This window comes from Mytilus galloprovincialis, chromosome 12, assembly GCF_965363235.1.
Source record: "Mytilus galloprovincialis chromosome 12, xbMytGall1.hap1.1, whole genome shotgun sequence".
NCBI classification, from domain to species: Eukaryota; Metazoa; Mollusca; class Bivalvia; order Mytilida; family Mytilidae; genus Mytilus; species Mytilus galloprovincialis.
Genome location: NC_134849.1, coordinates 13,442,443 through 13,455,150, shown reverse-complemented (window position 1 = coordinate 13,455,150; position 12,708 = coordinate 13,442,443). Strand labels below are relative to the sequence as shown.

The 12,708-nt window shown below is 33.9% G+C and overlaps 1 protein-coding gene across 1 annotated transcript in view; it reads right to left on the bottom strand.

Moving 5' to 3' along the window:
• Positions 1-10,864: 10,864 nt before the first annotated feature.
• LOC143053914 (carbohydrate sulfotransferase 15-like) overlaps positions 10,865-12,708 on the bottom strand; it is a 42,270-nt gene continuing 40,426 nt past the window's right edge. The window contains exons 8-9 of the mRNA XM_076226713.1: positions 12,219-12,366; positions 10,865-11,193 (exon numbers count right to left, since the gene is read on the bottom strand). Coding sequence (XP_076082828.1) covers positions 10,865-11,193; positions 12,219-12,366 — 477 coding nt within the window. The remainder of the gene's footprint in view (positions 11,194-12,218; positions 12,367-12,708) is intronic.

The following is a 12,708-nucleotide window of genomic DNA, read 5'->3' as shown; positions in this document are numbered from 1 at the left end:
TGTACTTCCTAAAATAACAAATAGGAATAATTGTTGTTATCAATTTCTAAGTTTTGTCATAACATAAACCCTGCTTAGTGTTACCGTATAGACATACACGCTCATTTTTTTTTTGTTCAGTTCACCCTTGAGCATCTTAGATCTGACTCTATATTCCTGCGTGATAATCGGGAAATTGGCAAATTTAAAATTAAATTAACAAAAATCAAAATTAAAAATCTTTCGTTTGACTTGAACGGAAATTAAAAGATCTTCCAAACGCGAGGCTACATTGTAGCTGCAGCTATTTTGTAAAATCTAATTAATTTGATTTCATTTTACATGTTCGTAATTAAACTTTTATTTTTTACTCAATGTGACAGGTAGACCATCGCACTACAGCGTAACCACCACCGCACTTCAGCGTAGATATCAACAAGTTAACGTCATAATGTCACCATCGTACTTCAGCGTGTTTATAACCATCGCACTTCAGCGTATACCATCGCACTTCAGCGTGACCATCTTAGTTCGGAGTACCATCGCGGTTCCGAGTCCTACATATATATATTGTTTTCTACATTTTTTTTATACCGTGAAGTGATGTGCATATCTTTTCTTTGATGTCTATAAGAATAAGAAGATGTGGTATGAATGCCAATGAGACAACTCTCCACAGAAATCATAAACTATAGGTCACCATAAGACCTTCAACAAAACACCCAAATGGCAGAGTCAGCAAATAGATTTAATTTTTTACCCCAGTTAATTTTTTTACCAGTTTAAAAAAAAAGGTAAATAAATTGACTTTATCCTGAAATCAGCTAGTTATTGTGTACAAATAACAGGTGCACACATATGTTTTTGCTTGTTTGTAAATATAGTCGCCTGTAACCCGCTTTCATGTTATGAATCGGTAATATGGATATATCTTTCTGGGTCCGCATTTCAATTATGGAAAAAAAACCGAGACAACGATTTGGATTTAAGCAGCTAACTCCCAATTTTTATGTACAATATGTCATTGATACTTTTTTAGTTCTCAAAATGAATTAAGATTACGTAAGGATAAAACAACATTTGTAAAATATTATAAAACCCTTGGTATGTGTGATTACTTTTTGAGAACAGCTTAATGTTAAAGATTTGACAAATGAATAGAGTAATTGTTCCCGCTAAAAAATCATTAGATAATATCTGGAAAACAAACACACAGACCTATATTATTTTTTGGTTGCTCTTTTTGATTTCGCAGTCAATGCCCAGTGGCGAAAGCAGAATTTATAAAAAGGATGGAGCTACATTGGTTGGTTCTATAAACAGTTTGATTAGGTGGGGCTCGGGACTTTATTTTGCCAAAATTACCTGTCAATTAAAACAAAAGGTACACGATAACAGGTGGCGGGAAAATATCTTCATCCTCGGGCAATATGATCTACAGGTCCATATCTAGCGTACTGACCTCGCTAAACGTCTATAATTAATAAATGTTTTCGCCGCCTTCCAAAACCATATATGCAAGATATGGCGACCTATAAAATGGATGGAGATGAAAGTGAACAACGATTTATTTTTCGTCCACATTCTCCGAAAAGAAATACAGTTGCATTTTATTTTTAGCATGTAGCTTTTTTTTTGCTTCGAATAACGGTACATAGCTTTTAGTTTCAGTCGATTTACACGCTATCTAGAATCAATTACTTGTCACACATAAATTCTGATTGCTTGCTTCATGATGTTGCTGATATATACAGCAACAGCTATTGGCTTAAATGAAAGGAAGAATTACAGACTTTTCTCTTCTTAGGATAAGACATCGATTGCCTGAAAAACTAGTTATGTGTATTTCATTTCCGATCAAATGTTATAAATTCATTATCGTTTTGTTATGCATATATTACACACTGAAGATGAAAATTGAAAAATCAATCATTAATACGTGTTTATTGGCTTTGTTACTCTGTAATATGCACGAATTGGTTTTCGAAATTTTGTTCTAATACAATGTTCACAAAAATGCATTTTATGAATTTTATAACTATTGCAAATGTAGGTACATACCAAGAGAGCTCGAGAAACAGCTCCAAAATCATGTCTGTATTATTTGTAAAAAAAAATTGATTCTCAACAAGTAAAGTATAACGCACACTTTTAAAGTAAACAACATTATTTCCACTAAAAACGAAACATTTTCATATCAATCAATATCTAAAAATACAACATTTCAAATAGTAAATCAACAAACAACCCTATGCACGCATATTTCCTTCAATAAGCATACAGCGAAATAGTCCACAGCTTTATAGAAAGCTCTAACTTGTAATTATCAAACTGTTTATCATTGATGCGTTTTAATTTCAATCTGTCTCAAAAAACCGTTTACCAGAACGTTGATAAATTAACCAAAGAATGAAGAAACTAGCATTCCAACTTCTTCAAGTAAAGTTGACCTTATATGAATTTGATAAATACTTTTGTTCACACAGCGTTTAGCGTGTTTCTGTTGTATACATAATTTGTTTCCAAATGTTAAGAATTGATAGATATAAGAAGATGTGGTATGAGTGCCAATGAGACAACTCTCTATCCAAGTTGTGTGTGTAATTTGTAAATAAAAAACATTATAGTTCAAAGTGCTTCAACACGGATTTTTGGCTCCAAAAAAGCGTACACCTAGAAAATTGATACAGATGCACGACTTTTATTTGAAGTATTACCGGTAACCTGCTACGTAACGTGAGTTTGTAGAAAAAAAAAGGATAACGCATGCAAAGATGAAATTGCATATCGTCATATCAATTGTTTCTTGACATTGTAAATATTTTGCAATGACTGTCGAGTCTTCCCCCATGTGTTTACCTTTAAGTTGACTTAAAATGTGAGAAACAATGTTTCGACGAGCAGTTATATGTTAAACAATATAATGAATATCATTAAAGTTTGTATCGATTGATTTTTTTTTAAGATCGTTTTCCCTACAATCAACAGTCACACCATATATTTAATCCTAAGACTGGTAGGACAAGTATAAGAAATGTGGAAAAACAGTCGTTGTGGTGAATTATCATGCGTAAAAACAGCGGCAACTTATATTTTATTTCACCGGCTACGTAATGAATAAAACTGTAATGAAACATCCTAATTGTTGAAGAAAATAAATAAAAATATGTTTATGGCAAAACAAAACAACAACAGATAACAAAAACCTATCTTGAGATAACCTAGATACACTCTTAAAACATGACATATAACATTATAACATGAGCAACACGACCGTTGTCACATGTGGAGAAAGATCTACTTACCCTTCTGGAGCACTTACGATCATCCGCCGTTTTTTGGGTTGGGTTCTTGTCGATTAGTCTTTAGTTTTCTATGTTTTGTCTTTTGCACCATTTTTTGTTTGTCCGTTTGCTTTATTTCTTTTCTATCTGAAAACTGACATGTGTTTAGACAATTCCGATTTTCATGGTCGTTATCATCCAGGGTGAAAAGTAGTTGTGAATGAATTCAATTGTACACGATTTGTGATCATACAGTCCTTATTTTGTAGACATCCCTGGCTATTACATTTTTTTTTCATCATACATAATACACGTTATTCTGAAATGCGCATTGGACCCGCGAATAAACGGTTCCCGAAGATTATTATATTTTTACTTAGGACAAAATAATGTTTTTATATACGTATCGGGAATACAATACAAAAGGTTTATATGGTTGACTCTCCAGAAAAGATGATATACTGGCAAAAGAAGTACACCAGTGTTCAAAAGTCATTAATCGATTGAGAGGTACCGATTTTGTAATTTACCTGATGTAGTTTAATAATGAAAGATCCAAGCTTGACATTTTCGCGTTATTTTTAGCTCACCTGGCCCAAAGGGCCAAGTGAGCTTTTCCCATCACTTGGCGTCCGTCGTCCGTCGTCGTCGTCGTCCGTCGTCGTCGTCGTCGTCGTCCGTCGTCCGTCGTCGTCGTCGTCCGTCGTCGTCGTCGTCGTCGTCCGTCGTCCGTCGTCGTCCGTCGTCGTCCGTCGTCGTCCGTCGTCGTTAACTTTTACAAAAATCTTCTCCTCTGAAACTACTGGGCCAAATTAAACCAAACTTGGCCACAATCATCATTGGGGTATTTAGTTTAAGAAATGTGTGAAATGACCCGGCCAACCAACCAAGATGGCCGCCATGGCTAAAATTAGAACATAGGGGTAAAATGCAGTTTTTGGCTTATAACTCAAAAACCAAAGCATTTAGAGCAAATCTGACACGGGGGTAAAATTGTTTATCAGGTCAAGATCTATCTGCCCTCAAATTTTCAGATGAATCCGACAACCCGTTATTGGGTTGCTGCCCCTGAACTGGTAATTTTAGGTAATTTTTGCTGTTTTTGGCTATTATCTTGAATATTATTATAGATAGAGATAAACTGTAAGCAGCAATAATGTTCAGCAAAGTAAGATTTACAAATAAGTTAACATGACCAAATTGGTCAGTTGACTCCTTTAGGAGTTATTGACCTTTATAGTCAATTTTTAACCATTTTTCCTAAATCTTAGTAATCTTTTACAAAAATCTTCTTCTCTGAAACTACTGGGCCAAACTAATCCAAACTTGGCCTCAATCATCTTTGGGATATCTAGTTTAAAAAATGTGTGGCGTGACCCGGTCAATCAACAAAGATGGCCGCCATGGCTCAAAATAGAACATAGGGGTAAAATGCAGTTTTTGGCTTATAACTCAAAAACCAAAGCATTTAGAGCAAATCTGACAGCGGTAAAAGTGTTTACCAGGTCAAGATCTATCTGTCCTGAAATTTTCAGATGAATCGGACAACCTGTTGTTGGGTTGCTGCCCCTGAATTGGTAATTTTAAGGAAATTTTGCTGTTTTTGGTTATTATCTTGAATATTATTATAGATAGAGATAAACTGTAAACAGCAATAATGTTCAACAAAGTAAGATTTACAAATAAGTCAGCATGACCAAAATGGTCAGTTGACCCCTGAAGGAGTTATTGCCCTTTATAGTCAATTTTTAACCATTTTTTCGTAAATATTAGTAATCTTTTACAAAAATCTTCTTCTCTGAAACTACTGGGCCAAATTAAACTAAACTTGGCCACAGTCATCATTGGGGTAACTTGTTTAAAAAATGTGTGACGTGACCTGGCCAATCAACCAAAATGGCTGCCACGGCTAATAATAGAAAGTAGGGGTAAAATGCAGTTTTTGGCTTATAACTCAAAAACCGAAGCATTAAGAGAAAATCTGACAGGGTTTAATTGTTTATCAGGTCAAGATCTATCTGCCCTGATGTTTCCACATGGATCGGATAACCCGTTGTTAGGTTACTGTCCTGAATTGGTAATTTTAAGGAAATTTTGCCGTTTTTTGTTATTATCTTGAATATTATTATAGATAGAGATAAACTGTATACAGCAATAATGTTCAGCAAAATAAGATCTACAAATAAGTTTACATGACCAAAATAGTCAATTGACCCCTTAAGGAGTTATTGCCCTTTATAGTTAATTTTAAATTTTTGTTAATTTTTAGAAAATAGTTTCCACTGTAATTACTGGGCCAAGTTCATTATAGATAGAGATAATTGTAGCAACAAGAATGTTCAGTAAAGTAAGATCTACAAACACATCACTATCACCAAAACACAATTATGTCATGAATTTATCCGTGTCCATTGTTTAATATGCACAAGACCAAGGTGAGCGACACAGGCTCTTTAGAGCCTCTAGTTCTACTCGCGAAAGTCGCGAAATCAAATCGCTCGGGAAAATAAGTTGGTTTACAGTACATTGAAAAATAAAAAAAAAACATAAAAAAACCCCACAAAATGAAAAAATAAATCTTTTGTTTTACAATGAGACAACTCTTTTCCAGAGACGTAATGATGTAAAAGTTAACAAATTTCAAATATAAGACTAATTGCATTTTATTCTATTTGTTCAAAAACAAGTGCAAAATACTGATTGATAAGTAACTTTTCTTTACTTGTGATATACAAACATCAGGCAATGAAAAGTAACTTCTGACTAGTGCTGTACATTTATTTTGGATGAGGTTTTTTTATTGTTCAACTAATACGAATTTAATTATTATTATGCCGTGTGGTTGTTAAACGTATTTTAAATGACGGAAAAGTAAGATTTATTTGTTCGCAGAATTTACAAACAAGATATATATTTATCGTACGACTTCATGAGATGTTTTGGAATGACGAAAAGTTGTCAGGATATCTGTACCATGCATTTGCTGTTTGTCAGTTGAACAGATGGGTCGATTGTAGGTTGTAAAATCTTTTTTAATCTATGAATATGAAAAGGATGTGTGATTTCTCTTCACAAGAAACACAGTAATTAAAAACTGCAGGTCATCGTACAGCCTCGAACAGTTGTAAAAGATGTTCACTCATCTGTCAATTTTTTGATTAAATCGTTTGTGTTTTGTTTTCTGAATTTCATTATATTTCGTTTTTTCAACGAAGTCGGATTTAGGTGGCAATTGTCTTTTATTGTTCTTTTTATGATAATTCGCACCAAATTAGCCTTCAACAGAGTTAGTGCGGTTCATGGTTCATTTGAACTAATCTGGGAAAGACCCAAGGCAGGGAGACATTTCTATATTATCAAATACATGTAGGTGTTAAAACATACACGACAATCTACTGTGAATTCAACAGTATAGCACTGATAGCTACTATCTCTATTAGATCTCGTGTAGATTTATGATAGATTAGATTACGAGAACAAAGACAATAAGTCTTTTCATTATATATATGAATAATTAACCAAAACTGCTGATCTACTTGGTCAGTTTCTTTAGTCTGTAAAAAGACTATCTACAAGGTAAATTTGAAAAAAAAAATGTTATGAAACAGACACACATCTATCTATGATACTAGATACGAAATAAATATAATTTCAATCGGTTGAATTTATGAATTAGAATGAAATTATTTTCTTCTGAATTGTCTGCCCATAGGTGGCGTTTTCAGGTTATGTGTTTCATCTGATTTGGCGGTTAAATCCTTCGGCACGACAGGGTCCACTCGATCGGTCACGTTAATTGTTCTAGTTGTGTTTTATCGAGTTAAGTACATTCGAATTTAATCATGGATAGTGAAGGTGAACCAGATATTTCGCTGAGAACTGTTTTAACAGCTGTAAATCAACAGAGTAAAGATATCGAGGCACTTACTGACGCCGAAGTCACGGAGAAAATTGGTGGATTAAGAGAAGAATTGCAGGGGACCAATCAGTTAATAAAATCCCAGGTCAAGAAACTTAAAACAGACGCTTCCTATTAATGGAAATACGAAGGTAATAAGATCCAATTTGACTTCAATACTGAAAATCTCGAGGATCTTGTTCAGACTTTGTGGGCTATAGACAATGGGAAGGTAGATTACGCACGAGATTTGTTATCAGCTACCGAAGATAAAATCAAGCATCGTAACAAGCTCATCAAAATTGCTGACACTTCCGAGGGAGGTTGGGATACCGCTAGGCAATATGATGCTAATCCTATTGCATCCAACTCCGAGGATGAAGCAAAGATTAACCGAGCTGACAATAGAGCTGTCCGCAAGAAGAAAGGGAAGTCCAAGCAGGTTAATCACATAAGCAACACGACGGGTGCAACATGGGGAGCAGGATCTGCTTACCCTTCCGGAGCACCTGAGATCACCCCTAGTTTTAGGTGGGGTTCGTGTTGTTTATTCTTTAGTTTTCTATGTTGTGTCATGTGTACTATTGTTTTTCTGTTTGTCTTTTTAATTTTTAGCCATGGCGTTGTCAGTTTGTTTTAGATTTATGAGTTTGACTGTCCCTTTGGTATCTTTCGTCCCTCTCTTAGAGGTAATGGTTCCAAAACTAAGGCTAGTAACCAGACTCTATTAGGATAGGCTCCCAACTTCGTTCCGCAGCCCTTTCGTGGGCCTCAGCAACCTTGGTTCAATGGAATTCCCCTTCAGCAAAGTTTCAACGCTGGAAAGACACAGAGGGGACAATGTTACTCCTGTGGGTCCTACGCACACTACAAGTCAAGCTGTCCGTATGTCAACAGCAGAAAACCAGCAACCCAAACCAGGCCCCAGTGAATTTTTAAAAGATGAGTATTTTAATTATCTTGAACTTTCACATGACAATTCAGTAGATAATCATATTGATGGCAAATTGACCAATAACTATTTTGAATACGAACTAGGTCAATCTGATGTAATTGTTAAAGGTAGACTTAGAAAAAACATTCAATTTTGGATAGATATTGGTGCTCCTAAATTTATTATAGATACTATTAGACATGGTTATATTCTACCTTTCTATTCCAATCCTATATCGATTTGTTTATCTAATGATTTATCAGCTTTGAATAATGCCGATTTTGTAAAATCGGCTATTAACGATTTATTAGCTAGAGGTTTAATTGTGGAGACATTATAGATTCCACTTGTTGTTAATCCTTTAACTGTTGCTGTTCAGTCAAACAACAAAAAAAGATTAATTTTAGATTTTAGAGAAATAAACAGACATTTATGGAAGCAGAGTGTAAAATTTGAAGATATGCGTATTGCAAAACATTATATTGATGCACATTCATATATTTTTAAGTATGACGTTCATTCTGCATATCATCACGTCGATATCTTCCCGCCTCACACTAAATATCTAGGTTTTGCATGGGAATTAAACGGTGTTAAAAATATTTTAAATGTCTAGTATTACCGTTTGGTCTCAGTACAGCTTATTACATATTTACCAAACTAACTAGACCACTTATTAAAAAATGGAGAGGAGAAGGCAAGCAGATTATTATGTACTTGGACGATGGGCTTGGTGTACATGATGATAAGGAATTGTGTACTAAAATGTCTATACAGGTTAAAAAAGACATAATTAGTAGAGGTTTTGTACCTAAAGCTGAAAAGTCTATGTGGACACCTACTAAAAATCCAACTTTTTTAGGTACTAATATTGATACAGATAAAGGCGGTTTTACTATTCCTGACAATCGTATTGATAAGATTATGAGTACCATTTCAGATATTGATTTGTGTTTAACCAAAAGTGGTAAAGTATTTGTAAGGAAGGTAGCTTCCTTGATAGGGCAGATTATATCTACGTCTCCCGTTATAGGCAATGTAGTATATTTAATGACTAAACATTTGTCTATTGACATTAATGGAACAGTTATATACATTTATCTGTAGACAGTATTGATCAAATTAATTTTTGGAGGTTTAATTTACATGAAGCCAATGTTAAACCTTTTAAGACTGATGTATCTTGGCAGACTATTGTATATAGTAATGCAAGTAATACGGGTTAGTTATATCGTGGAAAACCCATATAATATTGCTCATGGTACGTGGTTAGAATCTGAAGTTTCTACTAGTTCTACATGGAAGGAGTTGACTGCGGTGTATTTTTGTCGCTGATTAATTTTTTAAGTGGCAAGAATGTAAAATGGTTTACTGACAATCAAAATGTTGTTAGCAATGTTAGTAAAGGGAGCACTAAATCAGTACTGCAAAAGTTAGCTTTAGACATTTTTAGCACGTGTATTAAACACAATGTTAATATAGATATGGTATGGATCCCCCGTACTGAGAACGAGAGAGCTGATTATCTAAGTAGAATTATTGATTCAGATGATTGTGCTATTTCTGAATTTGTATTTCAGATAATTGAATGCCTTTGGGGACCTCACAAGGTTGATTGGTTTGCATCCGACGACAATTTTAAATTGAACGTTTTTTATTCCAGATTTTGGAATGTGAAATCATCAGGTGTTGATGCTTTCACGGTTGATTGGCGAGGGATCAACGGGTTATTTGTTCCACCTGTTTCTTTGATCCCACGTGTATTGATGTATATGCGGCAGTGTAAAGCTGTTGGTACTTTAATTTTACCTTACTGGCCCTCTGACAGTTTTTGGCTAATGCTTTGTCCTTTTGGTGATGGGTTTATTTCTAAGTTGGTAAATTTAAAGATCTTCCTACTTACAAAAAGGCGTATATAGCTGGTAAGAGTATGAAGGCCATGTTTGGCAATGTTGATTTAACTTTTCGCATGTTAGCATTACTGATGGATTTTTCATCTAGCCATGTTTTTCTACGAAACAAAGCAGAACCAACTCTATCAATGTATCCTTAGTTTGCATTGGGTAATATATACTTTGGTGTAAGATAACTTGTTGAAATTATTACAAGATGAAAGGGTGTTAGATTATATGTACTCTAAAAAGATTATTCGTTTTATATTCACATCTGATTCATGCGGCCTCTAGAATAGATAGTTTTACACAAAAGTTGAAAAGCCTGGGTTTGATTGCTGATAAAATTGATGTTAAATTTGGAAAATATTTTATTTGGTGTAGAGCACTTGAGAGTCGAATTCGCGACGATTCACTTTCAAGAACTATTATTCGTATTAATTTAGACATTATTAAACTTTGTTATATTCGTTTTTTTTTGTCTTCTTCGAAATATTTAAAATCGCGAATGTCGTAACAATAGATTGCCTGCAAAAGTATGTAGGATGTAAGTATTCAAAATCCTGTTTGGTACTAAACTGTTACGCTGAATTGATTTTTAACAATGTTAAAGTCCACAAGAAGAATGACACTGAGCCGACCATTTTTACATCTTACTCTCAATAACCGTGTTTAATTAAGCGGAGAAGCAATATAATAAACCACAGCTTCAGACAAACCTGTGACATCCCAGACTCGAGATTACATTTTAAAACTTGTCTCCACTAGAGGATTAGGTACATGCTATAATCAATGTGCATCCTTACTAAATTCATTAGTTCGATCTATTTATAAATGTGACTGTTGTTTCAAAATGAAATCTATAATCGAATAAAAATTAACGAGGTATATATTTATTTCTGAAATATTTCGTAGCGTTTTTCTTGCTAATAAAATAGCGTTTCACTTTTTTCCTTTTAAGTTTAGACACTAAAGGCTTTCTGGCCATAAATCTTGTACAGTTTATTTTACTGGCCATGTCATCTTGTGGCTGAAGTGAAAGATCTATTCCATATTCTTCTACTAGACTGACCATGTCGCGCTGGCTATCGCTATAGAATGTTTCTAACAGGCTTCTCGTGTCGTTCATTATTGGCGACCTGTAATTTGATTTATACTCCAACTCTCTACATGCCATTTTCTCCAGCACATACGTTCCTACGTTGTCTGTAAAAAAAAATGCTTTCAAGTAATTCATAAATTTTCTACAACAGAAAACAAAATACTCTTTTGCGCCTGTCACAAGTAAGGTGCTCCTGGTCTTTGTTAATCTTGTATGTTTTTTTTTTTTTTTTTTTAAATTTAAGTTCATTTTATATGTTTGTGAGTTTAGTATGACGTCCTTTTTCCTGAATTACACATGTAATATATATTTATTGCTTAGTGGTCAGCTGACGTCGGACTCTGAATTTGGTATTTTTCTCGCTGTGTTGAAGACCCGTTGTGATTATGAATGGGTTTTTTTCTCTTCGGTAGGGTTGTTGTCTCTTTTAAACATTCCCTAATTCCCTTCTGTATTTTATTATTGTAATACAAACAACATAGTACGTCATATATGACGTCACAAACAGTTTGCAGTAAAATATGTACCTCTATAGTAACAGTTTTTCAAGCTTTGCTTTACAATAAAATGGTAAATACATGAATATTGATTGTATAATTATCTATCGTACAATATATGTCGCACCCGCATGCAATCTGGAACAATTAAAAAATCTATTAGCAAAACAATATTCATCTATTAGAAAATATACAGATATTTTAGTCTCACGGTATGGAACTATGACAAGCATTAACAAACGAAGTTTAACAGTTCGTGTACTTTAAGACATATTGTGTTTTTTTTCAATATACAAAATATTCTTTAATATTAACATACAATTTTGTTTCACAATAAGGGGTGCATGTTAAGTACCCTTGGAATTTCCATTATTTGACTATGTTAATCGTTTTCGGAATTTTTATGATAACCAAAGCATATTTATAAACAACATATATTATAATGTATCATGCCATGGATTACAAAATATGAACGTGCACATTAAAACAATCACTTCATTTGTTAAAGTGGACTCATCATTCTATACAATTAGAACATTCACAATGCTTAATATTTTGCAAAACCATACACTATAAAACATGCAAAGTATGAGACAAAATATTAATTTCAAGGACGAGAGTATTGTACATACCCAGATTTAAGAATTTGAACACCTTCATCAGAGTTCCTGCTATATTATGTTCGTAGTCTTCAGTGCGTATAACCATAAGCTGATCTTTGTCAAAGACCTTTAACCAATCACGCAGAAAAGTACTGTAAAACCCCGAGGATATTGGTGCCTGAAACGTAAACACGGTTTTGTAATCCGAATGGAAATTAAAATTGAACTAAGCAAGTCTCCAGGAGTACTTTATTTTACTCGATTAATGGTGGTTGAAATTTTGATGAAAACATATATATAGTTAGTGTGGTTTTTTTCAGAAATAAATCTTTAAGAAATGTTTACTTAGAAAGTTACCGAAATTATAGATATATAAATAAATAAATACACTTGCAAGACACATAATCACTTTATGCTCCTGTCTCAAGTCAAGAGTCTGAAGTGGGTGTCGTTGAACTGTTATCGATTATACACACTGAATGGAAATTAAATAGTTATGTTTCCGTGGCAGGAATAAAAA